General features: G+C 41.0%; 1 protein-coding gene and 2 long non-coding RNA genes across 4 annotated transcripts in view; 2 read left to right on the top strand and 1 right to left on the bottom strand.

The window, feature by feature from the left end:
* Positions 1-9421: 9421 nt before the first annotated feature.
* LOC113949398 lies at positions 9422-10913 on the bottom strand. The gene is made up of 2 exons (XR_003528441.1): positions 10814-10913; positions 9422-9629 (listed from the first exon to the last, which is right to left on the bottom strand). It is a non-coding gene; the product is annotated as an uncharacterized LOC113949398 (long non-coding RNA).
* Positions 10914-12702: 1789 nt separating this feature from the next.
* FAM160B1 (family with sequence similarity 160 member B1) overlaps positions 12703-27266 on the top strand; it is a 34016-nt gene continuing 19452 nt past the window's right edge. Inside the window, exons 1-6 of one of the 2 annotated variants that reach the window (XM_027647927.1) lie at positions 12703-12953; positions 20485-20563; positions 22483-22652; positions 24785-24889; positions 25234-25356; positions 26708-26746. In XM_027647927.1, coding sequence (XP_027503728.1) covers positions 12909-12953; positions 20485-20563; positions 22483-22652; positions 24785-24889; positions 25234-25356; positions 26708-26746 — 561 coding nt within the window. In that variant the 5' untranslated portion in view covers positions 12703-12908. The remainder of the gene's footprint in view (positions 12954-20484; positions 20564-22482; positions 22653-24784; positions 24890-25233; positions 25357-26707; positions 26747-27266) is intronic. The other variant, XM_027647928.1, reaches the window with a different exon arrangement.
* Positions 13732-19641, top strand: LOC113949399. Its single transcript, XR_003528442.1, has 3 exons — positions 13732-15859; positions 17536-17542; positions 19631-19641. It is a non-coding gene; the product is annotated as an uncharacterized LOC113949399 (long non-coding RNA).

A 27266-nucleotide genomic window follows, 5' to 3' on the forward strand; every position in this document is an offset into this window, starting at 1 on the left:
GCGCGGAGCGGGGCGGCTGCGGGGCGGGGCAGCGCCGGCGGAGACACCGCGGCCGCAGCCGCTCCTGGACGCGGTGCCTGCGCGGGGAGCGGCCCCGGCGGCGCTCGGGTGCGGCGATGTCACCGCACGGACGGTGTGCGGGGCGCGGTGCCGCACACGGGGACAGTCGCACCGGCGGCAAAAGCCACGGACGCCGGGGAAAGCAGCGAGGCGGATCTCCAGCTCCTCGGAGCGCTGGATGGGCGGGTCTGCTCCCAGAGCCACAGCGCCTTGCGAAAGCAGCTGTGCGCGTTCGGGACCTGGCGCCGAAATCTGTGACACAACTTGAAGTTCACCCACCGAACAGCAAAGATACACCTGCATATCTGTATGCAAATTGTATATAAACGTAGAATTTCTTGCAATCTTGTCTAGCAAAGCAGTCTTGGCGTTACCACACAGGAAAGAGCACCCAGCTTCCTCCTGGCACCTTAATAAAAGCAGCAAGCGACTGACTGCAACGCACCAGAAGAACAAGATCAGTATCTGGTGGACACCCCTCCCCATGGTGGCCCAGCCTCCAGCCTAATAAAGCCAAATACTCCCAAGCCACACTAAAAAGAAAACCCCTACGCCACCAGATTATTAGATGCTGACAAGAGTTAAGGAAAGCAACGATCTAGTTTATCAAGAATGACAGGTTAGAAGACCACATCAGAATAGTGCAATTAAAACACTACAGCAGACTTTTATCAATTTCAGAATGGGCAACTATGAAGTAAGAAACAGAAAGCACAGTCTGTGATGTTCAGTGAGAAGCCAACATGCAAACTAAATGACAGGAGAGACTGAATCACACTCCTCCACTTCGCTCTACCATACACTGTACATCTTCATTCTAGCAAAGAAGCCTACACAATTTCTCCATCAAAAAAACCCAACAATTACCAAATCTTCATATCTAAGAGAAGTGGTGAAGATTACATCAGTGTGTCCACAGAGCAGGAATGGGTGCTAGTAACAGATGTGCCACATGTTCCCACTGCTGTTTGCAGGTGCAGCCCAGCCAGTGTATCAGCTCTCTCAGATCAACCCTCTGGCACTGCTGCTACACTGATCACCTTCCCTATCACACCGAGTAGGGAGTGCATATGTGTAAGCAAGTGTGGAAGCAGCAGTAGGATGGACAGCACTCACATACCTTCTTATTCGGTGATACATGCACAGAAAGTGAATCGGCACATCTCTTTGTCTGAATTTGTGCTCATGCTCACACATGGCAAAGACTTTTAGTTATATCCAGCTCTATTTGCCATGGATTACCCCAGTGTCCCCCCAACACTTCAATCATATTCCTTATTTAATTGTTTTCTTGCCCCTTACAAATGTTTCTAAATCCTGCAGCAGGAATAAAATAAATCTGAAGTTGTTCTTCTCCTCCCAAACTCCTATGGCATTATCCTTAGTTGGTGAACTGACATCCACTTGAAAAACAGTTCCTTTCCCAGTCTTCTTTTCTGGAATCAGTGAAGTTTTCCACTTGCAAACAACTCAAATTTTCCTTCTGGTCCAAAAGAGCCAAGGTTTTCCTCAATCAATGTAGTGTGACAGGATTTTGTATTTTCAATTGAGTCATTTCCTATGTACTTCCTTCGGTGAGTTTCTGACTAGCACACAGGTTCTCCTGTGTGGTACTTAATAGATGGCTTTAAAAAGAAGGTTCAGGAACATGCAGAAATTAGCTTTTTAATGAAGAACTTCCTTTCTTTATAGTGCTAGGAAGCAGGAAGGGAAAAGCATTTGTAACTTGGGTTTCTGTGGAACACAAAGAGTTTAGTCCATTCATTGTGTAAACTCTCTATGGCAGAGAAGTTCAACAGACATTTTGGTCAGAGAATTCTAAAATGGGTAAGATACAGCACTCATTTATTAAAAAGAGCTTTTTAGCTGGATTTCTGGAGGAATTGAGGCTGATAGAGTTTTATTTTCCCATCTGTCCCCTCCATCAAGTCCCCTCCCAAGAATTTTCAGGTTTGGATGTAGGGAATTTCTATTCAAGTTGACTAAAAGGTATAATTCAGAACGAGTTCTACATCCCTACAAGTTTTGTAGCAATTAGCACTTACAAAGAGAAATTAAAATGAAGGAGAAAAGCTGCAGTGGGAATAGTTACCAGTTCTGGAGGCCACATCTTCATTAGCCACAAGTACCGATCAGGCAATCTGCATGTGGGCAGCTCAATCAGCTCCTGTAGTTGCTGTCTGAGATCCTGCAAATATCTAGGGAATGTGGAAGGAAGCTGAAGAGGGTAGAAAAAGAAGGTACAGACAAGAAATGAGAAACTATTATTACTATTTTACAGATGAATACCTCAGATAGATAGGAGATGTTGAGTCAGAGAAGGCTTGCTCACACACTCTCCTATGCACTCCCTCTCTTCTTACTCCAACTGCTGTGCTCCTGATTCCCTCATGGCAGCACTGGTCTGATCCTCACAGAACTACTTTAGCTCATTAATTAGCAAAGAGTTGCTCACTTTCTGTATCCAAATTCACTACATTCACTCTCTGAGCCAAAGGCTCAGACAAACCCTAGGACATGACAGAAGGCAAGTGCAGAACCGCACAGCCAGGAAGGGTGAGCGGGAACCATTAGAGGGAACAGAAATGGTCCTTTTTGGCAGCAGCAAGCTGTTGAGCTGTTTGACTGAACCATTTCCTGACTACTCTAGAAGTCCATTAGGGAGCAGTGATTGACATTGTTTTATTTCAGGCCTGAGGCTTCTGAATTAGTCATCTGGGAAGTAGGATCCTACCTCCTGCATTCTCCTATTGACTGTGCAGACAGCCAAGGCTTCTAACTCACAATGTGAAAAGATCCATTATGATCAACATTTTTTAAAGGTATTCAGGCTTTAAGAGATCCAAACAGGCACCTCACAGTTTTTTAGAGATGTCCAAATATTAATATATTTTACCAAGCAATCATGGCTAGGCTTCATGAACGAAGATCTGGGAACCAAGCAATAGGTGTTTTCAAATCCCCTGTCGGTATTCTCAGATTTCTAAATGCCCTTGAGGAGCTAAGTATATTGTCCAAGGTCACAGAGAAAATCTATGTCAGAGCAAAGAATAGAACCTGCATCTTCAAAGAAAAGTATCCTAAATAGTGGACTGTATTCTCTGTACAGCATACCTTGCTGTCCCTTAGCCATTGTGTGAATATATAAAAGAAAGTTTTCCTTTCATCACTTTTGAACCAGTTTGTCACATTTAAAGTAGGATAGTACTTTTAAAAATAATTAAGATCTAATCAGTTGTATGTAAATGTGGGTTTTTCCCCTGAAAATCAGTGGAGGATGACTTAGCACGGACAAAAAAGCAGGTAAAAGTCAATATTACATCTTTGTCTGATGCAGATAACTCATCAGTCAGAATATACCCACCTTTGCACAATGGAGGGTGTTTCCTCTTGTAAGACATTGTGAGAAAAGTGAAGGGGTTTTTCGGAACAAAAGACAAATTCTTACAGAAGTAGGCTTCATTAAACGACTTCTGTAGGCAAGGCAAATGGCAAGGATGGCCAGGATTGGCCTGAATTATCTGTTTAACTTATTTTGCTGAACTGATATTGGAATGCTGAAGAATGATGGAAACCAGAGGAATTTTCTACAAATTTTTGCAACATGCTTCACTATAACTCCACTGGCTCATTTCTAAGGGAAATCAGACCTGTAGCAGTCATACTAGAAAGAAACAAAATCTACAGCATTACTAAGCCTGATAATTTAATCAGAATTTTAATAAGCCCAGAATAAATCGCTCTCTGTGACATGAATGACAAGAAAGCAAGACAGCTCTCTTACTTTCAATGTAAGACTCTTACTGGAATCTGCAATTATTCAGTAATGGGCAGCATATTCACATAAATACATGGCCTTTCACTGATTGCAATGAGTTTCCAGGGCAGTTCCCACTAATCTCTTTTGAGAAATGTTCCCATTTATATATTTCAAAGGAGAACTGAGCCTCAAATTACTCACACCAAATATTAATAGAAATCTTCACTGAAGTTTTTTTCCCCAAATATCCCACATACATATATAAAGAGACTTAACCATCATAAGAAAAAGAGGAAACAAAATCAAAAAGATAGAAAATTCCCAAGTAAGACAAATCCTGAAGTCATATTCCTTGTTTCTTCTTTTTCCAGTTGTCTTAATCCTCTGCATGTTATTCAGCTCTTCATATTGTCTGTGATATATGCACTTTAATGGCAAAAATTATAATATTGAACCTCTGTTATCTCAAGTCAGTACAGACTACTGGACTTGAATAACCCAAAAACTTTTACACAGATTATGTAGATCATGACATCACATAAATGATATAGGTTTTATATAACCAAGAAATATTGGCAATCCTGGAAAACTAAGGAAAAGCCCGTAGATAAGCCTATTTATATCTACTCTAGATTGCTTTTCCATCAAAATGACTACTGTGCCTGTGGGAACTTAGGACAGAAAGGCCAAAATGACAATTCATTTCTGAGAGTCAAGTCTGGAAAGATCATCATTGGGTAGTTTACTGCTGAAGAAGTTCAGCATCACCTCTATGTGTGTATCCTTATCAGAAAGATCCAAAAAAGAGTTCCGAGTCAGAAACTTAATCAGGTTTTGAATCAGGTTCTCACAGGTTCACACATGAAACATGTACTGCAAGTAAGAGCTGTGAATAGAAGTCTATGGGACTTTGACGAGATGCATCCCAGAATCCTGAGGGAATTGCCTGATGCAGTTCCCAAGCCATTCTCCATGATATTTGAAAAGTCAAGTGAAGTCCCTGGTGACTGGAAAAAGGAAAACATCACTCCTATTTTTAAAAAGGGTGGAAAGTAGGACTCTGGGAACTACCGACCCATCAGCCTCACCTCTGTGCCCGGGAAGACCATGGAACAGATCGTACTAGAAGCTATGGTAAGGCACATGGAGAACAGGGAGGTGATTGGAGACAGGCAGCAGGGCTTCACCAAGGGCAGGTCCTGCCTGACCAACCTTCTACAATGGAGTAACTGCATCAGTGGTTGCCTCAGAAGATTTAGAGACAATCCCATAAACTGCCTTTGTTGGTAATTATACATTATAGTTTTTAGATCTGCATCGAGTAAGGGCATTAATTCACTGTGTGCCCTACTTTACTGTTTACCCTAAAGAATTTGCTGTGGCAAAATCAATTAAATGTGCAAGTGTTTTTACATAGAGTAACTTTTACACCACGTAAAATGTGGCAGGCGCTAGCTTGGTCAAAGTTCACCTTAGCAAAGATCTTAATGAACAGCACTGCAAGAATAGCAAAGAATATTCTGAATAAACTAGAGCCAAAATCTCTCAGCACTCCTGCACATGGGAAAAGTTTTAAGAATGAGAAGCAAAAATTCACCTGCAGTTGTAATTACAATGAGCCAAACTCTGAGTATAAACTACATTCTGCTGTGAACAGCCAGGCTTGTGTGGGGGTTACAAGTCTGAGGTCAAAAAAACTAATTATCTAAATAGTTGTGAAAGTTCATCAGTGTGTAATTTGGTATCTGATCATAAGAGATACTTATGTTTCTCCCTGTACTCCTGGAATTCACACATTGCTGAGGCTGTCTTAATTTCTCAATGCTATTTTCTTTATACATATTTTCTATTCTGAATACTGTGTTGCAGGGCCCTCTGGCTGAGAAGTACAGAACTGGACAGGCTTCCCTTCAGAGCATTTCAAGATCATTCCTTAATTAGCTGGTAGATGCAATTTGATTTGAGAGACACAAAGTACTGGCTCTTTTTCAGGAGCCGTATGCCTTATTCCTTTTCATAATAAGTCAAGATACCAGGCCCTGGCACCCCATCTGCCACTGATCACTTTTATAGCTCAGGTACATGTCTGCATGTAAACACAATCTCTTACACAAAATCTCCTGGAAATTGTGATGGCTGTTTCACAAGGACTTAGGACACACTTGGGAAAGAACATGGGCCAACCAGCCAAAGGAGTAATCTTATGACTGTAACAGTAACAGTAACTGGTAACAATAACTTGAATCCTGAAAGATTCCTGAAGAGATTTGGAAAAAGAGAAAAGCACTTTCCTTCTATTAGTCTTGCCCAGTACATGCAGGTACACAAATTCTGGGTATTTCCTCTCTCTTGCCTTTTAACCAATACATTTATCTGTTGTACGTGCAAGATATTCAAAACTGAGCTTTCTTATGTAATATTTTTCTTTTGATATGATTTTAAAAAAATAGTACCAGGTGGTTTAATTTAGCCATGCAATTTTTTTTTTAAGTCCACTTTTGAATCTGTTTGAGCTTAGGGCTGATGTTAATTCTTCACAACATTCAGTTGTTTATTCCCCAGCAAGTCATGCTGATAGAGATGCCAGGAGATGACTGAATTCCCAAGTTGAGCACATCGCTGGAGTAAAACACAGGGTCGGGCTGCCCTCTGCGGGCCGGGATCGGGCTCTGGGAAGAGTTGTTTTGCAACAGCTCATGGAGACCGATTGTCAGTCCAAGATTTCTACATCTGAACACAGAATTTTGACTTATGCTGTACATGCAATGCCAGTATCACAACTGGGTCTCTGCTGCCGAAGAGGAAGCAGGAAATGCAGACTGCTGCAGACTGCAGTGCCTGATGCAACAGTCAGACACTCTGGGTACTAATCACAGCTCAATATACAGCACCTGGGAATTCCTGGGAGACTCAGACACTGGGGGTAACCAGAGAAATTAAATCTCTGGAAATACTTTGCTGGGCACATGAGCTGCCAGGCAGGAATCAAGTACAGCATATTACAGCACTACTCCAAGATCTAATCAGGAACAGGTTCCATTATATTAGGCATATTACAAACACAGGTCTGCTTACTTCAGCATTGCACAACATGAGGACTTAGTGTCAAACTAGTCCAAATCAGCCTGAGGCAAAAGAACAGGGATGAGCAACAGAAATATTCCTGCATGACACTGGGTCTACTGCAGACTTCATTTTCTTTGCTCAATCAGTAGTGCCTCCAGCTCAGTTCCTTAAAGGCTTTATCCAAGTACAGACACTTGCTCCTACAGGGCTGATGACTCAGAAAAAATTACAAAGGATCAAGCTGTACATAATTTTTCTGGAAATGCAGTTTGGCTCAGAGTATAGCTTCTGAACATGAAATTCTATGAGAAAGCAGAGAGGTAGAGGTGGCTCCCTCTACCCTCACCTGCAGGTAAAATAATGCAATGGAGATGTACATGGTCACTCTCACCTCTCATTGAATTCTCATGTGGAAATCACATGAGAATTCAATTAGTTGTCAAGAAGGGCCAGTCTCTGAATACAAGACTCTTCCTAAATTCTTTGGGGTTTAGTTGTTGCAAAGATGATGCAAAGATGCAAATATCATGTGGCATGTGACAGCCACAGGGGTACGTCAATGTCTTTATAAACTCAAACCAGTCCTGTAGCTTCAAATAACATAATTTGAGAACCAAGCAGGACAAGTGAACTGCTAATGATAGGCTGTCATGAGTAGCAACCAAAGCTCTTACAACCCAAGTACTACACAGCAGTTAAGCCCAGAGGCAATATTACTAGTTGACATACTAGTTCATTCTACACAGGATACACAGGGTTATTTTTTTCCCTAAAAACATTCTATGAGGGAATCTGTCTAAATCCTGCTGCTTTGTGTCCCGGAGGTTAAGCCAGGTCAGCTGCGCTCTCTGCTGGTGAGAGCTGGAACTCTCGAGATTCAGTGGCCGCCTTCCCGATAAACAACAGATTGGAGAACATCGCTGGAATTTTGTCACTCACCTTTACGGGTAGTGAACGCTGGAGAGCGTTGTGACTCTAGTATTTGGGCCCTTCTAGATAACTGTGCTATCAATAATTTAAAATTAATCATGAAGCCACTATCGAGTGCCTTGCAACATAAATATTTTAGACACTTGCTTCAAAATTAAGACATTTCACAATGCTAAAATTTCACGTCAGACTCCATAAGAGATTTCAATTATGCCTCAGGACAGAGATATGTGAATTGAAACTCTAACAAAATCTTACTTTTAATTGTGGATTAATGAGAAAGAGAATTCTGCTGAAAGCTTCTATACTTGCATGGTACTAGTGTGCCTGAATTAATTTGCGTAACTCATACAGACTATCAAGATAAGCTTTTGCTTATGATTAAACAGATTATCTGATGACATTTTAGAGATCAACAGATTATAGCCCTTAATCTAAAGATGTAAGTAACAATGAAATCTTATTATGCATTAGAAAACAAACAATGCAGTCAGAGCTTATCTGAACATTACTTGGAAATCTCTCAGTAGGGTCAAGGCTAAGCACCTGAATTCTCCCCAGAAATACAAACAGATTCTGGTTGCCAGACTTCTCTCTCTGCAAATGCTCAGATAAAATATTGAGGGAACCAATTTATAGCAGACAGACAGTCAATTATTTTGTTTCCAGTATTTCAGGGCAACATCCAGTTTTACGTCTATTTATAACATAGACTTTTGCAGTCATTAGTGTTGCAATACAGCATAAACTCAGTAGTCTATCTTTAATCTCTTTGCTTCAGCTTCCACTACCACAAGAACAAGTAAACTTGTGCTCCTGCTAACCTGCACACTTCAGTGAAATTGGCTAAGCTCTAACTGGTCACATTCGAGTGTATTTTATTTGATTTCAGTAATCTATTATATGCTAGCATTTGCAGATACCCTGTTGCAGAACATTCATATATTTACCTATGGAGGAAAACCTGGATTATAATGCTTCCAGTGGAATAGAAACATTTCAGGAAAACATGATGTGTTGGGAAAATAAATGTCTCATTTCACTGATAACATGTACTTCTGACCTCCTCGTGGTCTCCTTTACAAGCCATTATATAAGATAAATCAGGGTACAGACAGTGTAACTGAAGCACAAACATAAGCAATAGCTACTGGGCAGGCAATATTTGCCCAGTGTTGAGTCTTCCACAGTATCAATGAATGTTGGTGTCAGAAGACACTTGCAGATGTGACAGGTAAGCAATAAGACAAAAGATTAATCACTAAGAAGTTTGTAATCTATCAGAAGACAAATGAATATCTGCACAGAAGTAGCAGATGTGGAGCAGGATACACAGGCCAGGAAATGCCTGAAAATGGGATTTATGAAATACTGCATGAGCTGATTACATGGTGCTGCCAGCAAATCAGCAAGGAGGAAGCTGATGCACACAGATGAGAGCACAGCAACCAGAAATTCATGGCAGAAAATGACTTGAGTTCCACTGCTTGCTCTTCAGTATGTAATGCACAACATGCTTGCTTTCTGTAATAAAGTCCAGAATCAGATAGGTATGAAGATGAAGTTAACAATCCCTTTAGCCCTCCTAAAAAGCAGAGATCGTGCTGAGCCACTAAAACTTCATTCTTTATTTCATCCAAGTAGTCACTGAAAACATAGATGTCAATCTGATTATTATAAACACAATAAAATCCAGAATATCAACAGATACTGGGCACAGCTCTACTTGCAAGTTTTCATCCTAGGATACAAAAATGCACCTTCCAAATTTTCAGCCTCTCTGAAGTGAAAGTCCAGACTGCAGGAAGTTCTTCTGTAATGTAGACAAATGCATCCATTAGATGCTGGCTTGATGCCATCAATCCAAATAGCAGAGAAATTTTCAGATAGAAAGGCTAGCCAATTATCTCACTCTCTCACTCCATCTAAATTGATTTAATCTAGACAATTTCATTAATTTGTAAGAAGGAGAAAAGTTCCCAAAAGCTCTATCAATTAGAATAGCCTCACTTTCACAGTGTCTTTTCACATTCAAGCAAAACACTAACTCACTGCATGTATTGCCCCCAAAAAAGAACTACCTTGCCAAAAAAAACCCCAGCACCCTCAAACCATCAGAACTCTGCTCTCAAGGGTACTGAAATAGGGAGTAATACTAGTGTTTATTTCAGTGGAAACATTATAAAGCATGAGCAGGTGAAGATGTACTATTGCATGTGATATGACACTGGTAGCTCGTCCATAACTGCGTCATCTCCAATTAAATAATCTCCAGTGAGAACAAGAAGTATCCAAACAAAATGTAACCTTAGCTAAGTTCTTCTGCACTGACACTGGTGAAATAATTTTTCCCTTAGTTTCCAGTGATTTGCATTATTACTGGTCTGTGAATATTTATCCAATATTCCCAGCAGTGAGAAATACATACATATACTTGAGAAACGAAGAGACTACTTTAAAAAAACATTCAAAAAGTATATCTATAATTTGCAACAGATATAAGCACTACAGGCTGGATTCTGCATGTATAGCTACACATTCAATCTCAACCTATTGGTAAATAAATGCAGGCTTATGTGCAGAGACTCAATTTGTTTAATAAGCTTAGGAATAATCATTTAACTGTGGTATTTTCTTTGTTCCCTCTACTGGAAGGCATTTCACATTGAGAAGTCCTAATAAGAAGTCACTCTTACAATCAAAATCTTAATTTCAACAGCTATGAAATGTTCTGTTTAAATAATAATGAATTTATATACATAAGGCACTCTTAGAAAAGCTTTACCTCACCATCTGTAATTCTGTGACTTATGATTTCATAAATTGTTAAGCACGCTTAGGAATACTCTCAGAGTTATAAAACTGTCTCTTTTTATATCTTCATGATATCTTACTGTTTCTTTATTCATTCTGCTGCTCAGAAATGGGAAGGCCCGGGCACATTCAAAAGACATTTTTTTCAGAAACAAACAGATTGCAAAGAGCATCTTAAATTACCATGTTCTCTTAGACACCCTAATCAAGTACGTGTGCTTATATCCTTATATCCATATTTTCTTCTGAAATGATGCAGGCTCCAAAACGGTATCTATGGTGAGAAAATGGGAAGGTGCTCATTAACATGGTAAATGGCATCACATTGATGGGAGGAAAGTTGTACCACTACTGTGGTTGTGCTGACAAAATTTGCATTAAAAACCACAACTCATCTTTAACTTTTTAAAGAAAGCAATAAGAATTTTAAATAAAAACCATACAAGCAGGCTGAAAGTAACACTTGAACTGTACTTATACAAAAATAATAATATAAATAAAATAAATAGCTAAGTATTACATATTCAAATATATATAAACATTAATAACAATCTGGATATATTGCAAAACTATTTGCATGGCACTGAAAAATGGCAGGGATGATCACTTTCTTTGAAGTATCTGGTTTGGAGGTGAAATAAACCCATCTTTGTCTCTTTCTCTCTGGAAAACAAATAAACAAACAAACAAAATAAACAAAAAAAATCCAGTGAAATGGGTAATGTGCTCATTGCCACAAGCCCTCTTAGCTGTGGTTCTCTGCAAGCCCCAGGCTAACCACAGTCAGACAGGACCATGCCACCCACTCCACCTGCCTTTCACCCAGCAGCAACAAGATTGAATCATTACGGTTGGAAAAGACCTCCAAGATCCTCAGGTCCAACGTTTGACCTCGCACCACCATGCCCACTAAACCATATGGCAAAGCGCCACATCCACTCATTTGGTGGTGACTCCACCACTTGTCACTGACTTTCTGAGCTTATCACCCTTGTGCTGCTTTGTGGACAGCTGGGCATGTCATCATATCCTTGAGGATCTCACCGTCCCTGTGGACAGTGACAGACCCAAAATGTTCCAGCAGACAGCAATCTGGGCCTTTCGCCACCCATGCCAGGGCCGTTCCGCATCTGTACCATGTTGGCAGGCAGGTGGAAGTGGCGGTCTCCCCACTCTCATGATTCTGAGGGGCACATGTAGCCCCAGAGACCTTTGTGGGAGCCTGATGGCAGCGTCTGGGCACAGAGACAGCAGAGGTGGGTGCCCCTTCCCCTCACCTGAGCCAGTGTGTACCCAGGCGGTCAAGAAGAAAATGGCATCCTGGCTAGGATCAGGAACAGTGTGGCCAGCAGGACCAGGAAAAGGCTTATCCCTCTGTACTTGGCACTGGGGAGGCCACACCTCAGCTCTGGGCCCCTCAGTTCAGGAAGGCCATTGAGGTACTGGAGTTTGTCCCGAGAAGGCAATGGAGCTGAGGAAGGGACTCAAGAGCAAGTCCTATGAGAAGCGGCTTAGGGAGCTGGGGGTATTGAGTCTTAAGAAAAGGAGGCTCAAGGGTGACTTTATCACTTTCTACAACTACCTGAAAGGAGGTTGTGGTGGGTTGGGTATCAGTCTCTCCTCCCAAGCAACCAGCAACAGGACAAAGGAATATAGTCTTAAGCTGTGTCAGGGGAGATTTAGGTTGGACATTAGGAAGAACTTCTTCACAGAAAGGAGTATTAGATATTGGAATGGGCTGCCCAGGGAAGCAGTGGAGTCACCTTCCCTGGAGGTTTCAAGGAAAGACTGGACATGGCACGTGGTGCCATGGTCTGGTTGACCTGGTGGTGTTCGGTCATAGGCTGGACTCGATGATCTCAGAGGTCTTTTCCAATCTAATCGATTCTGTGATTCACCTCCCTGCCCGGGAATTGCCCGCAGGGGCGGGGGCTGGCCCGGGGCTCCCGGGGCTCAGTGCCCGCTCCCAGCCCGGGACAGGCGGCCCAGGCGGAACGCGGCGCTCCGGGCGGAGCGGAGCGGGGCGGGCAGGGCCGGGCGGCGTGCGGGGGGTGGCGGCCCCTGCAGGGCACCCGGAGCCTCGGCAGCCGCCGCCGCCGCGCCCGGCGGTGTCAGTGCCACGGTGTCCGCCGGGGAGCGAGAGGTAGCGCCGGCGCCCGCCCGCCCGATCCCCGCGGCCAGGCCCCCGCATGCAGCCCTCACCCTGGAGCGGCGGCGGCGGCGCATCGAGGAGCTCTCCCGGTCCTCCCGGCAGCGGCTGCTGCAGTCGCGGGACAGGATGTTCTCCAAGTTCACCTCCATCCTGCAGCACGCCGTGGAGGCGGTAAGGCCGCCGGCGGGCCCGGCCACGCCGCGCCGGGGCTGCGAGCAGGGCCTAGCGCCGAGCGCGGGGCAGGGGCTCGGACGGGCCCGGAGCCCCTTCCCCGCCGCCCCCCGGGGCTGCCGCCGGCCGGGACACCACGGGGCGCGGGTCCGGACCCGGCTCGGCCCTGCCGCGGGCCGGGGAGGTGGAGGCCGAGGGGGAGGCTCCGCGGGGAGCGAGCGAATCGCCCCAGCGCGGCCGTGCAGAGCCGGGGGTGCCGGGGGAGGACGGAGCGGCCGCTGCCCGGGCGGCCCTGGCTCCGCTTCCGCTGTCACTGCCGGGCCCGAGGGCAGCCCAGGCCCGGCCCTCACTCGGCCCGTGCCTTTCGGCGAGACAAACAATAAAGGAGGTGAATCAGGAAGCTCCTCAGGATTTTCATATTGTAGCGGCCAGCGGACAATAGCCGCCGTCTCCGGTGCTTCTGCGGGACGGTGTCACTTTCCCAGTGAGGTGAAAAACGTCACCTGGTTCATTGTCCCGCTGGTCGGGGCACCCGGGGCTGTGCGTGTGCTGGGCAGTGGAAGCGGGGCCTGTGTCGGAGCTGCCATTGCTGCAGGCCGCGTTCGGCTCTGCCTGTCCACACGGCTTATTTTTGTTTGCTTTTTGCTGAGGCGGGGTCCTGATGGTGATTCCCTGCTTTTCAGCACCTCTCCCAGTAAGCCAACACACCTGCGAGACTTGAATGTGAAGAGATGCTGAAAGCTGGCGGTGAAATACTGCTGGAAGTGAAGGTGGAAAGTGTTGGAGGAAAATTGTTGAAATGGTTGCAAAAAGAGCTTGCAGGCTAAATCGTAATGATTGTAAGAAGAACCTGCATGCCAAATGCTGCCTCGTGTGAGGGGCAGCCTTTGTGCATTAATGTATGCTTTGTGCATGAATGTATACTTTGATACTGTACTGGAGCACATCCTTGGCTTTATGTGTGCCTGTGGTTCTGTTGGAGTATTCAGTTTTAAAAGTTAGGCATATATTAATTAATTGCAGTTTGCTCTTTTAGTGGTAAAGTGGCATTTGGAAAGAAACGTTTTAAATAATGACAAAATATCTTATTTGAAAACACTCTGACCACATGAGAATGCCTTCAATAGACAGTGCTTTCTTTGGAGGGGAAACAGAAATTAGTGCCTGCCTGACTAAAGAAAGCTTGTTATGGTGAGCTGTGCCACATTTTGAGTGAAACAGGATGACTGAGGGATGCAGGAGTGGAGGAGAAGTTACTGTTTCAGGCCTACCAATTCAAGAGATTTAATGGAAGTTATTCCTAGAGGAATGTTTACATTATTGATGTGTGCAAAAATTAACAAAAAGAACCGCGTTTATTTGAGATCCATAAGAAGAAAAATAGGAAAAACGAATGAGCTAAATGGAAAAGGAGAAAAGTAGAAATGGTAGGGACTAGGCAATCTTTTGATAAAAAAAGGAAAACAAAATACAGAAACAGATTGATACCATCATTTTGCAAGTGAGTGCAGTCGAACAACATGCTATTTGTCCTTGCTCGACTCTGGTGTCGCTTTTGGAATTGCCTCATTCTGCTACCACCAACGTGATGGATCTCCTGATAACAAATACTGCACTAAATTGCATTTACAGAGTTGTGACAAATACTGAGCACCACACACTGGGAATGAGACATGGGCTCACAAAAGCAAGAGGATATTAAGAATGTTTCTTACTGGATCTAGGAAGTTTAACTCACCAGTTCAAAACTTTCTAGATCCAGTAAGAAACATTCTTATTTTTCACCAGTTTGGGGGCTGTATGTGACTTAAAGTGGTTGTTTCATTTGTCTGTAATGAAAGTATGTGGGCTGCTTGGCTTTGCTATGCTGAAAATGAAAACTGGTGAATCCCAAATATTAGATAAGTCCACTTTGATGCTGCCTGCTGTTTTCAGAACCTAGAGAATTGCTGTTATTGCTGTGGAGCAAATGTAGCTTGTGCAGCCCCAAGTGGACTTCTGAACCCTGAATATCAGCAATGGGACTCGTTACTGAGATATCAGTTCTCGAAGGTTTTGGGTGCCTGCCTCCCATAGGAATTCAGTTGCAGCTGAACAATTTTCAGCTGAGTTGGACACTTAAATACACTTGAAGAGCCTGGGCTTAGATTTCATGGGTGGGACTACTTTAAATCAAAATGGTGGGTGAAGCCCTTCTCCCCTGTCCTTTCTCCTGCACATCACTTACATAATGCTCCTGCCCTGCCTCAGGGCCCAGAGGCCTACAGACTTCAGAGAGATGCATTTAAACAGTACATTACTATGCTGTTAGATAATCATTGCTATCTTACCCTCAGTATGCCATCCCTCTGAACTCTTGACAAGGAGTTCCAAAGGTTGACAGTCTGATAGACATGGCAGTATTTGCCTTTTATTTGTTGTGAATGTATCACTCTTCAGTTGACTGCCTTTGTGACAGGACTGTGCTGAGGCAAACATAAGGGATCAGCTGCTTTTTATTAAGACTTTTTCATACCAGGACTTTTTCCCGGAATGGTTATGGTGGTGTTCAAGGCCAGTCTGGATGGGGCTTTAATCAACCTGGTGTAGTGGAAGGTTCCCTGCCCATGGCAGAGGGATTTGAACTAGATGGTCTTTAAGGTCCCTTCCAACCCAAACCAGTCTATGATTCTATGATTCTACATTGAATAACCCAAAACTTTCATTTTTTTTCTGCCTAAATTGCCCAAGTGTTTGAAATCATATTCACGATTTTCATTACAATTGAATTCTAGTTTTTGTCACCTCTTATGTCAACCCTGCCAGTATTTTAGCTATTTTTTCACTTTCTGGATTTCTCTGCAGCATCCAGATGAGCAAGCACTACTGTGTTACTGTGCTGACAGAGCACCCTTAAATTGGGTTGGGTGAGTTGGTAAGAATGGTGGACAGGACTGCAATCCTTGTTCTGTTACCTTACTTCAGGGCAAAACAGAAATGCTGCTGCTGCTTCATGGGGTTAATATTATTGAATCTATGACAGTTTATGTATGGCTTGTCCTCGAGATGTTTTCCGTTTGCTATGCATTTCTGATACACTTTTATCCCAAAGGGCTATCCATGAGCGCTACATTCTCTGTAACAACAGAATGTAGTGTACAGTAACAAAGCAGCGAGTTAGACTTCTTTTTCTCTTATCTTGTGCTCTTCACTCATCTTTCCCTGGACAAAATATCTTGTCTGTAAAGTGGTCAGTCACTGTTCAAAGGGCTTTTGTTTGTATTTGATTTTGGCTTTTAGATGTTTCATCTTAATAGTCAACTCAAAGGGAGGTTTTTGAGCTGTGTACCTTGAGCAGGAAAAATATAATTTTGGTTGTTTTGAATTTTGCAATTTGCTGTCAGACAAATATATTTGCATCTCTCTGTTGGTACCAGGGAGTGAATTAAGATTTTGGTGTCTGCTGCACATTCTTGAGACCCCCTTTCTACCAGCCTGTTATTCCACTATATCTCTTACAGTGGGAGCTTAACATACTTTTAAGTAGCTTCTTTTCATATTTTTGAGGTGGAACTAAGGTTTGAAAGAAACCAAGTCACTTGGTGTAGGCATTGCTCCAAAATCATGAGCTGCGTAACTGATCAGAACAGAATTTATTCTTCTTGAACCCACTTTATTTAATGTAATGACCTCACATTACTCATTGTTTTAATGTTGTGCTGCTTTAACAAATTATGATGACAAAATTTAATGCACGGCTTGCAAGCATCTGCAGCCTTAATTTTATATGTGAAAGCAGTGGTCGTTATAAACTCTGTGCATCCATCAGCTGAAGATCAAATAAACCTTCAAGCATTAGTTCTTTTACACATTTTCTGTTAGCCCAGACATTCACACTAGTGCAGTGGTAAGACTGAATAAAAACATCAAGTGACTGCTGTAGTTTTCCTCGTTTCACTCAGGGCAGTGTGTGCACTTCCCCTTCCTTTCTCTTTGACCCAGTTTCTGCTTGCTTTTTTACTGTGACATCTGACCAGAAAGTACCTGTTATTTTTTTATACAGTGTTCTCTTTAGTTTTTGTCCAAAAGATACTGATACTGAGCTTGTCCAGAAGATATCACTAGCTTCTGATGTTTCTGTTCTTTTCAGTATTGAACTGCACTTCTGAAAAGCTTACATGAAAAATACATGCACAAAAGAATTTCTGTTAAATACTGAATATTTCTAAATGTCTTTGCCCTTGATGTTACTTTTTTTCCTGCCTAAACACAAATTTTATATACTTTTAAAAACTATGTGGAATTGTATTTTGGACAGGTTTTGTAATGAGCAGACTGTAGTTGTGGTCAAAGATCTCTAGTTCTCCTGAGAATAACACTTTTCCTGGAAGGAGTGGGGTTTGATCTTTGTTTACATATTGTCACCAGAATGATAAGGCAGCATGTGTTAAGTTTAGCTAGCTCACTCCTAGGAAGCCAAACTGCTGGAGTTGGGCACCAGATGGAAGAGCTAATCAATATCTGCTCCAGTGGGCTGGTTTTTAGTAGTGTTCACTGAGTTTTGGCTATTTGATATACCAACACCTACACTGCAGTCTTGAAGATGTTGGGTTTTTTCCCCAAAGGAAGAGAACTTCAGTTTGAGAGTAGGAATCAATAGCTCGAAATTAGTAAGAACATAGTTAATTACATCAAGATTAATAAAATGGTGAGAAATAACTGTGCTTTTATGGTAATTCCTTTAAATTAGACAAATAGCAGGAATTAATGGCCTTCACAATGAATTTTGGTTTGGTTCAGAATCTCTAAACAAGTCTGAGTACTTATACAATAGAATTGTTATTCATGCTGGCGACTGTGACATGTATTTCATCTCAGCTGCTAGCTAATAATTCATCCTAAAATAGAAACTACAACTTCATCCTAGAATTACCTGTCCTGGTAGAGTTAAAGCATGTCAACCAAGTGTTTAGGAGCTGACGTTTTTCTAATGCCTTCCAGTGCTTGGCTTTGTTTACATGTAAGGTGGTATCTTGGTCTTGGTCTTTACCTTGATTTTGTGTCTGTGGGGGTTTTTGAGGTTGGTTTTGGGTGTGTCCTTTGTTTGTTGGGTTTTTTTTTAATTGGTAAAACACTTATTTCAGAATAATTCTGCTGGAGTTACATCTCAGTTGGTGACAAGGCTGATCATGTGTTCCCGATAGGATACCTGTACATTGTACAGGTGCACACACCTGCTAATGGTATCTCTATGTGGTACGTCTGGCTTGCAGTCCTCAGTCAGAGGAGACTGTGGAATCACTGAGTGTTTTAATTTAAAAGGGCAGGACCTGTCCCTGAATTACTTTTTCACCTCTGAGAAGAATCCCTGGAGGCATTTGTTGGGAGGGAGAGTGTCTGTATCCCCTGTTCTCTCCTGTGGTAGATAAATTATTGACAGTGCTGAGAAGTGAAATCCTTTTCCTGGCACTGCTCAGAAGCACTTAATTCATCTTGAGGCAGATGAGGCTAGAAGTGGAGAGGAAAATCACATCAGCCAAGGATAAATCTTTAACGTTATCTATCATGTGTTACTTTGGAAATAGAGTGGTCTGAAAGGCCTGTATTCCTCAAAAATTGTCTCTGCTATTTGTCAGCCAGCGTTGAGGTTTTGGTATATTTTTTTTACAGAAGGATGCTAAATGATCATTACATTGCTTGAAATACACATTGACAGCAGCAAGTGCGACATATGAAGTATGATACAGAATAATCATATGCTCAGTCTTCAGTTTGTTCAGTTATTCTTCTGAATTTCGATAACCTCATAAACATCACAGTAAAATAAACTAGTTTTGTCCAGTGTGTGCTGCCCTGATATTTCTTCTGTGGTAGATGGTGTGCTAAAGTGCTGGTCCCAGTGCCCAGCCATGGAAATGTGGAAGACTTAGTGGGTGCACACTGTCAGGGAGAGGATAAGCACTGTCAGTTTGATTTCCTAGTTGCCATTTTTGAGGGCACATTTCCACCCAGGATGCGGGTGGAGATAATTGCCAAGCACCACTTCTTTTGCAGAGTCTTGCATGTCAAAGTCCTGTGTGCAAAGGGCCATTAACAATTAGCATTCCACTTATCTCACATGGCATGCCGTTCATATACTGGGCTCTACAGCTTTACCAAGATAAATTTAAGTGTCATTAAATTCAAGGCAAAGAAAAGACTGACGTGGAAAATGTCCAGAGCTTTTACAAAGAGACCAGCACTACCTAGTGAAGATTATACAGACGACTGGGCCCTGTGCTTATGTTTGCCCAAGAACAGAGACAACTCAGCACTTTTTAGACCCTACAAGGAGTCACCAGAGGAATTCAGAGTTACTAGTCTCAAGTGTGGTATCTGTAGTTTTTTGAGGGAGAAAACTTTCCCACTGTGAAGTTGACTGAACCCTGGCACAGACTCCTGGAGAAGTTGTGGAATCTCCATTCTTTGATATATTCAAAAGCCATCTGGACATAGTCCTGGGCAGTTGGCTCTAGGTGACCATGCTGGAGCAGGGGGACTCAAGAGATATCTCCAGAGACCCCTTCCAATCTCAGCCCTTCTGAGATTCTGTAAAGTGGTGGGGGCTTTCCCTATAGAATTGCTGATTTTACCAGCTCAGAACATTTTATATTGTGGTCACAAATTTTTGAGTGTTTGCCTCAAGTCTTTCTTTGGAGAGGGGAAATGGTTGTGGTCCTCCTTTCGTCACATGCTGCCTATGGTGTAATGGGCCACAGGGCACCAGGTCTCCAGCTCAGTTGGGAAGGAGCTGATGGTGACTAAGTGGGAGGCTGTGTTTTATTCTTGTAGCATGTTATTCCTGGATACTGGTCACACCCAGCCAGCCATCCCAAATTCCTCCAGAAAAGAAGAAACTTTCTTTTCTCTCAGAAATGAAATAAGAAATGTGCTTGTTTAAAAAAAAAAACAGACAACCTGCCAAGTTCTGGGGATGGGCCTGCTGTGGGGGGAAAAAAAACAAAGCAAAAAACAAAACACAAAAAACACAAACCCAAAAAACCATCACCAAAAACTGAACAAAGATCTTTTGAAAGAACTTGTAGTTAACAGGAAAAAATGCACAGCAAAAACTGTATGAAGCAACTCATTGGTATTTTTAAGGGAATAGAGGAGGAGAGGAGAACAGGGTGTACAAAAAAGGAAAATGGCATCAAGAGCAGATGTAAAAGAACATGATTTTTTCTACAGGACAAAACTGTGATCTAGAGTAGAAACATAGGTTTCTAGTGTTGCTTTGCTGTATGAGCAATTGCTTTTGTTGCTTCAAATAGATTGTCTGGTCATAGAGACATCACAGAGATTATTACTGATGTTCACAAGCCAGGCAGCTGGGGCTCAGCCATGAATAATGTATGTAGGCCTTGTTAAAGGTAAAAGACCAGAGGCTTAATTGTAGCACTAGTCTGCAGCAGTTCAGTTCCAAGTATAAGATAAAATTCAGTTTAATCTCTGAGGAAACACGTTAATTTCATTTGTAAATGGTTTTGTTTGTTGTTTTTTTTCCCCATAGCTCGCACCTTCCCTTCCGTTACAAGAAGATTTTGTTTACCACTGGAAAGCCATCACCCATTACTACATAGAGACCTCAGGTAAAAGAAAAAAGCACTTTGGGTTTGTCTCTTTTGTGAAAACTAAAATTATCAATTTCAGTGTTTTTAAAAAGAAAATATTAAGAAATACTAAAATTAGTCATGTCTTTTATCAAAATGCCAACAATAATAGTTAGTAATCAAAAGTATTGTGTCCCTCCACCCCTTAAAAAGTAGGCATGAAAAAGGATTGTAGGAGAGTTCCTAAGTACCACATAGAGAACTGTACCTTTTCAGCTGACCCAGTTTCTGTCTTTGCATATTTTGTTTAATCTAAACAGACAGCTACAGAAATTTAGTCCCTGCTGTTTACCTTTTTATTGGTTTGCATCAGGGATTTTTTTTTCTTACCAAGATTTTAATAGAAGTAATTTTGTGGTCATAGATTTTATCAGACATATATGAATGCCATGTGCTCCGTATTAGTTTTTTTTGCTTTAGTGTCTTGTGTCAGTGAAAGGTATTTTGATAAAATAGCTCTGAAAAGTGAATTTGTGAGCAGATTAGAACACATTTCGTTAAAGCTTATCCATGTGTTATTTTGCTCTTCTAAAAAATGCATATTCTGATGAAATGTGGCTGTAGTTGCTTTTTCTTAAACTTTTTCATGGGTTTTCTTTTTTTTTTTTTTCTAATTATGCAACTTGTAAATTTTTTATTTTGTTATTAAACTACTGTGTTTTAAAATGAATGTTGCCATGCTTTCCTCAAGTGTATTAGTTCTGCATTTCTGCTGGAAGAGCTGTTGAATCTGTGTTTGTGTCTGGACTGATGATCTTGTTTATATCAACATTTACTTGTACAAGCTACAACTTGACCCTTGGTTCTAAATACCCTTCTTTTGGAACACTATGTGATGTTTCCTAAGGTGGAAAGGACAGGGTGGTGGGGGAAAAGTGATACCTGCAATGACGTGGTGCAGAATAAAAGCTGACCTCTCTCCCAGACTTTCACAAGTCATTTGAAAAACAAGTTTCCACTGAGTGGATATATTTCTGTCCTCTGCAGCAGGAGCAGAATTATGCCTAGGAAATTCAAGCAAAACACTCCAGGCTACTGGAGGTTGTGGCAGAGACCAAAATCACTTTGACATGGCAGTTTTCCTGTGTGCTCTCATTGCCATGTGCATGCAAGTGGCAGTTATTTTTAGGTTATTGCATAAGAAGTAGTAACCATTTCCCTAGCTAGTGGGATAGCTGTTCAAGTAGAATTTTGCTGAAAAAAATAAAAGAGGAAAATCTTCATGTTGTGGATATGCTCTACAACGTGTTAATACCAACTCCCACTGCCAGTGGCATAAATCCACTGCAGTTTCATGATTTTAGTATAATGAAATCAGTCGTACCCTTTCCTTCATAAAGTTTGACATAATTCTATCTCAATGCAGAAAGCATAAAAGAGAAATTTAAAAACTTGTGAAGAATAAACAGCATGGAGTTTGGGTTTTCTTTGTTGTTATCATTAGAAAAAAAAACATTTAGTTTTCAAATTTGTAAAAGAACTGATCAGGTGCAAATTAAGCTGATGTTAAAGGCCATGTAGAGCTTTGAGAACACTACATGGAGAGTTAAAGAGGAAGTTATTAAGACAGAGTGGATACTAACCAGCAGATTGAGAGTTGAACCTTTCCCTCCAAAAACTTGGTTTCTGGCTGTAGAATTCTCCCTTTTTGACCATGTTTTGAATTTTGGCATTTCCTCTTTTCCCCATTGCAAGGTTAAATATCTGCCCAATGCATAATCCAGTTTACATTACCAGATATGGTTCTGAAAATTTGATTTAGGACATGGTAAAAACTTACTGTATATAAGATTCTTGAAATGAGTGGTCATGTTTTTAAATCTTAAATTTGGAACTGAACTTAAGAAAAGTGAGGACAATATTTTAATAATTCTTAATTGCCCATCTCTTCTGTTCAGATGACAAAGCTCCTGTGACTGATACCAACATTCCTTCTCACCTGGAACAGATGTTGGATATTCTAGTTCAAGAAGAAAATGAGAGGGAATCAGGTGAAACAGGACCATGTATGGAATATTTGCTACATCACAAGATTTTGGAGACACTCTACACTCTAGGAAAAGCTGACGTATGTACTTCTCAGCAGAGCAGATTATCTTTTGTGTGAACTCCTAATTGTAATAGGAACTATTATTAATAGAAAAGTTCTACAGTAGGTGGTAGTGTGGGACACTGAACTCCAGCAAAAAGCTGTTTGCTTATGGTTCCAACATATTCCAAATAACAGTCTTTTACAAGTGTGATCAAAGTGAGAAAACCAGAGAGGTGCTAAGACAGAACCCTGAGATTTGTTACTCGCCACTCTGATAATATGGACTGTGAAACTAAGGGAAACATTTTTGTTCAGTCTAGAGTTTTTCTGGCTTCTACAAGACAATGTTACCCTCTCTGTCCTTTGTTGGGAGATTCTTGGGTGAAAAGTGCTGTATTAGATACAAATTTTTGATAAATTTTTCTGAGTGTGGTGCGTTATTGCTCAGAAAGACTTCCATGTCAGAAAGCATTAGTTTAATCTGATCTCCAGGCAGTTTTCACATCTGAGTCTTTGGTATGAATGTAGTCCCTGGCACACGTGTGGCACACATGAAGTTCCCTTCATGATCTTGGTGCATTCTTGTTTCTGTGTTTCTTGACAGACTTCTGAGCTAAAGTGTGTGGGGTTGGATGGGTCATGGGGTGAATTAGCTTGGCAGTCCTTGTGCTAGAACTTTCTGTATCACAATGCAGATGCAGTTAGGGAAGCGTGGTGTATCTTATACCAAGGACAAATGGAGCTCTCCAGGGTTTCATTCTCAGTCTTTTACACATTGTCATGAGTTTTTAATCCACTTGATTTTTTTTTATAAATAGACAACGTAGGGTATGAGCAGTCTGAGCCTGGGATGTTCCATGTTCTGAAAGGACCAGAGATCTGCAATTCTTGTTACTATACCACCTATCCTACAATCAGGCTAAGATACCTGCTGTATTGAAAATACTTGCTCAGAAATACAGCTCATTCAGAAAACTATAAACTTTGTCAAGAAACCAAGATGAAATGGTGACATATGTGAAGCAGGTAATTAGTGGAGTGTTTCTAAGAGTTGAGAGAAGTCATTTTGTACTCATGCAAATACTCCTGTACAAGCAATTCTTGTAAAGCCTGTCTTTACACTTTGCCACTTGTGAGTTGATATATCTGAAGTAAACACACAGTTCAGTGCTTGCAAGATGTTGCAAAGATCTAGTGCAAAAAGAATAATTTCCTTTTGCATCAGTCAGTTAGACTTACTACAATACTGTAGATGTACCCTGATGGTAGATATTTTGCCATTCTATTCAACATGGATTAAAAATCTAGGAGTAGTTTCTTTGAGAGGAGAGTCAGGTTGGGCAGTTGTCATTCCTAGCTGTTGCTACCCCTGCTCCATTCAGCTGTGCAGTGAACCAGAGGAGGGAAATTATGTGGGTTAAAATTAACTTATGGAGTAACAGCATATATTAACATGGTAGAACACATGGGTTTTGGGGGATTTAGCAAGAAACAAAGGTACATAAAGGACCACAAGCCATCAGATCTCATGGAGGTAGGAAAGTACTTTCATGTGATGAGGTGCATGGGGTTCAGTAGAGCAAGGGTCTGCCTGTTCCACAGATATTTGTGATTTATTTTATTTGCTTATGATTTATATTCTGCTCAGGAAAAACAACAGCTTTCTCTTGTCCTGGAACATCTGTGCATTTATAAATGCTTTAGCTGTCTAAGGTTAATTGCTTGTGATTTTAAAAAAACCTTTTGTAGATATTAAAATGTTTATAGTTTATAATTCTTTATTTGTATGTACTGACTCAGTGAGTGGCTGGATTTTGTGGTACAGTACCCTAAAAGAGAGCTGACCTGTAGCAAAATAATTCCAAGTTAATTTCCCCTTATTACTGTAATGATCTGGAATGTTTTCTGGAAAGATTGGTAGAAGTCTACCCTAGAGCAATTAACTGAAAGTATGAATAATTTGAAAAGGAAAACAGCAATGAGATGCAACATTTTTTGTTGATCTCTGTTATTACCAATAAAAGTAATGTGTTAACAGATGATGATTTTTAAAATACTTTTGGGTATATTACTGCTGTTTAATTAGCCATTCTGAGTGAAAAATTTGCATCTCTGTTTTTCTCCACATTTGTTATATTTTTGTTATTGTTCATCTGGTTTTGTTTCAGTGTCCTCCAGGAATGAAACAGCAAGTTCTGGCTTTTTACACAAAGCTTCTTGGAAGAATACGGCAACCTCTTCTCCCCCACATAAATGTGCACAGACCAGTGCAGGTACTGTTCAGATCTGAAGTAAACTATATTTTTGCATGACAAGTTTCTTTTATTCTGCTGTACCTAATGGTATCTTTAATTCTTCCATTGTCAAGTGAATTAAAGAAACTGCTCAAGTGCAGTATTGCTTTTAATGTATTGATGATTAGAGCCATGAACTGCCACTGCAATGTAAGTCATAAATAATGAAGAAAACTTGTTTATGGCAATCTAAATCTAGAGCAAATGTTCAAGCCAATAATCATACATAATTGTAGTACGTGTATAGAAAAATAATTCAGTCCACTATTCCTAGGAAAACCTATAACTTACTCTCTGTCTTCATTGTTTGCTTTATGTGACAGAAATTAATCCGGTTGTGTGGTGAAGTTCTGGCAACACCAACAGAAAATGAAGAAATTCAGTTTCTCTGTATAGTATGTGCAAAGCTGAAACAAGATCCATACCTGGTCAACTTCTTCCTTGAGGTAAGTAAATCTATTCAGAATTTCTTGAGACATTGCTGGTGTTCTTCCCCAAAATAGCAGGATTCCAATATTAAAAAACAGACATGGAAATCCAGATGATTCCAAATTTAAAAGGGATCTGTAGTTGCAAACAATGCTGGCTGTGGAGTTCAGGCAAGCTGATGAACATTTCTTGTAGCTCCTGTTTCCTTCACAGCATTATTGTAAATGTTGTAGCCTAAGGCATTTGTCTTCACAACTTGGGATGGTTGTTTCCCCATAAGGTACATGTGGTGCAGAATTGTCCTTTAATAGGAAAGAATATTCTTGTTGTTCACATGTAGGCCTCTTAGAGGTGCTGTTGTTGTGACTTGGTCACTGTTTCTGACTTCAAGTGCATGAAAGGGTAAATTTACACAATTTTTTGTGGCATTTCTTTCTCAAATCTCCAACACTTATAAACTGAAATGCAGATGGATCTCACCAAATCATCCTGTGCATATCTGTTAATTTTGCTTCCTTCTTTGACTGTTCCTGACCAGTGTCTTCAGGATTTTATGGGCATAAAAGAACTGAGTATGTACAAACTCAGGATTTCCTTTGTATGATTCCATATCAAATAGAGTGTTGATAGAATGCTGGTTATATTTTAGTAAAATCTTTCACCTGTATTGCTTAACCAGTAAAGCTACATGGCATGACTGTCTCTTGGGCAAGTTATGTCTCTTGTGGAAATAAGAACTGGAAGAACTTCATTCTGCTTACTTAAAGCTTTAAAAACCCTATACTAATTTTATTTTGGTATTATTGTGCTCTTTTCTTTAGACTGAGTTTTCCTAGCTCTTCTGTAGAGGTAAAGAATATGCATTGTAGTGTTTGGCTTATTAGCTCTACCTCGGTCATATTTTATGCTAAACTTGCCCCATCTCATCCCATCTTAGGCGAAATACTCCTTGTAACTGATTGTTCCATACAAAGAGACACTTGATTCTCTGTGTTTCAACTTCTGCTCTTGAGACCTTAAAAAAGTTCTAATATAGTGTCTGCTAGAAAGTTGTACCTTCGTTTTATAAAATGAACAGTAGTTTCTCTATTCACTTCTATTTTCAATACTACAAATTATCAGCTTTACATTTTTCATGAGAGATTCTCATCAGCTGTGATATCAGTCGATTTTTTCACAGAATTATTTTTAAATCTGTCTGAACTTAGACATGGCATCATCCACCACAGATTTTGAAACTCTGACAGTTACATATCGCGGAAATATAAAAGTATATTTTTATATTGTCAACTCTCTGTTGATGCTGAATTCATGAGTACTTTGTATAGAAAGCATTGAATATGTGTTTTATGTAACCTTTTCTATTAGGTCATTCAGGATCCTGTTTTGCACCTTTACAGGAGGCAGGTGAGCAGCTGAGCTGCAGAATTGCATGATTAGGCAATAGGAAGCTTAAATACACACAAAAATTCTGTCTGTGTGTAGTTCAATGTACAAACTGCTTTGTGTTGCCTGCCAATATAAGAGGAATGAGCTATGGACACATATCTAGGGGCATTCATACATTTATATATGTTAGGTCTTCTCATCAATGCCTCAGCTAAATAAACAATGGCTTTTCAAATGGCAGAAGAGTCCAGACATGAAGTAATAAGATCAAATAAGTATTTTACAAAATATTACCCAGTTTTTGAGAAAAGTAGCTTTTCCCTTTGACAGCCCTGCCTGCTACCTGAGTGGTAACAGTGTGTAATCCAGGAATAAAAGGCTGTTCCAGCCTTTAGTTCTGCTTTATGTGCAAGGGTCATTGTTGTGATCAGATACTTCTGTGTGTTGATAAAATAGATGAGATGATACTGGAGGACTCCGGCAACTTTAGGGATAGATAAACAAGGTTCAGACAGTCACATTTTTGCTGCTTTGCCAC

This window comes from Corapipo altera, unplaced genomic scaffold (assembly GCF_003945725.1).
Source record: "Corapipo altera isolate COAL_440 unplaced genomic scaffold, ASM394572v1 56, whole genome shotgun sequence".
Taxonomy (NCBI): Eukaryota; Metazoa; Chordata; class Aves; order Passeriformes; family Pipridae; genus Corapipo; species Corapipo altera.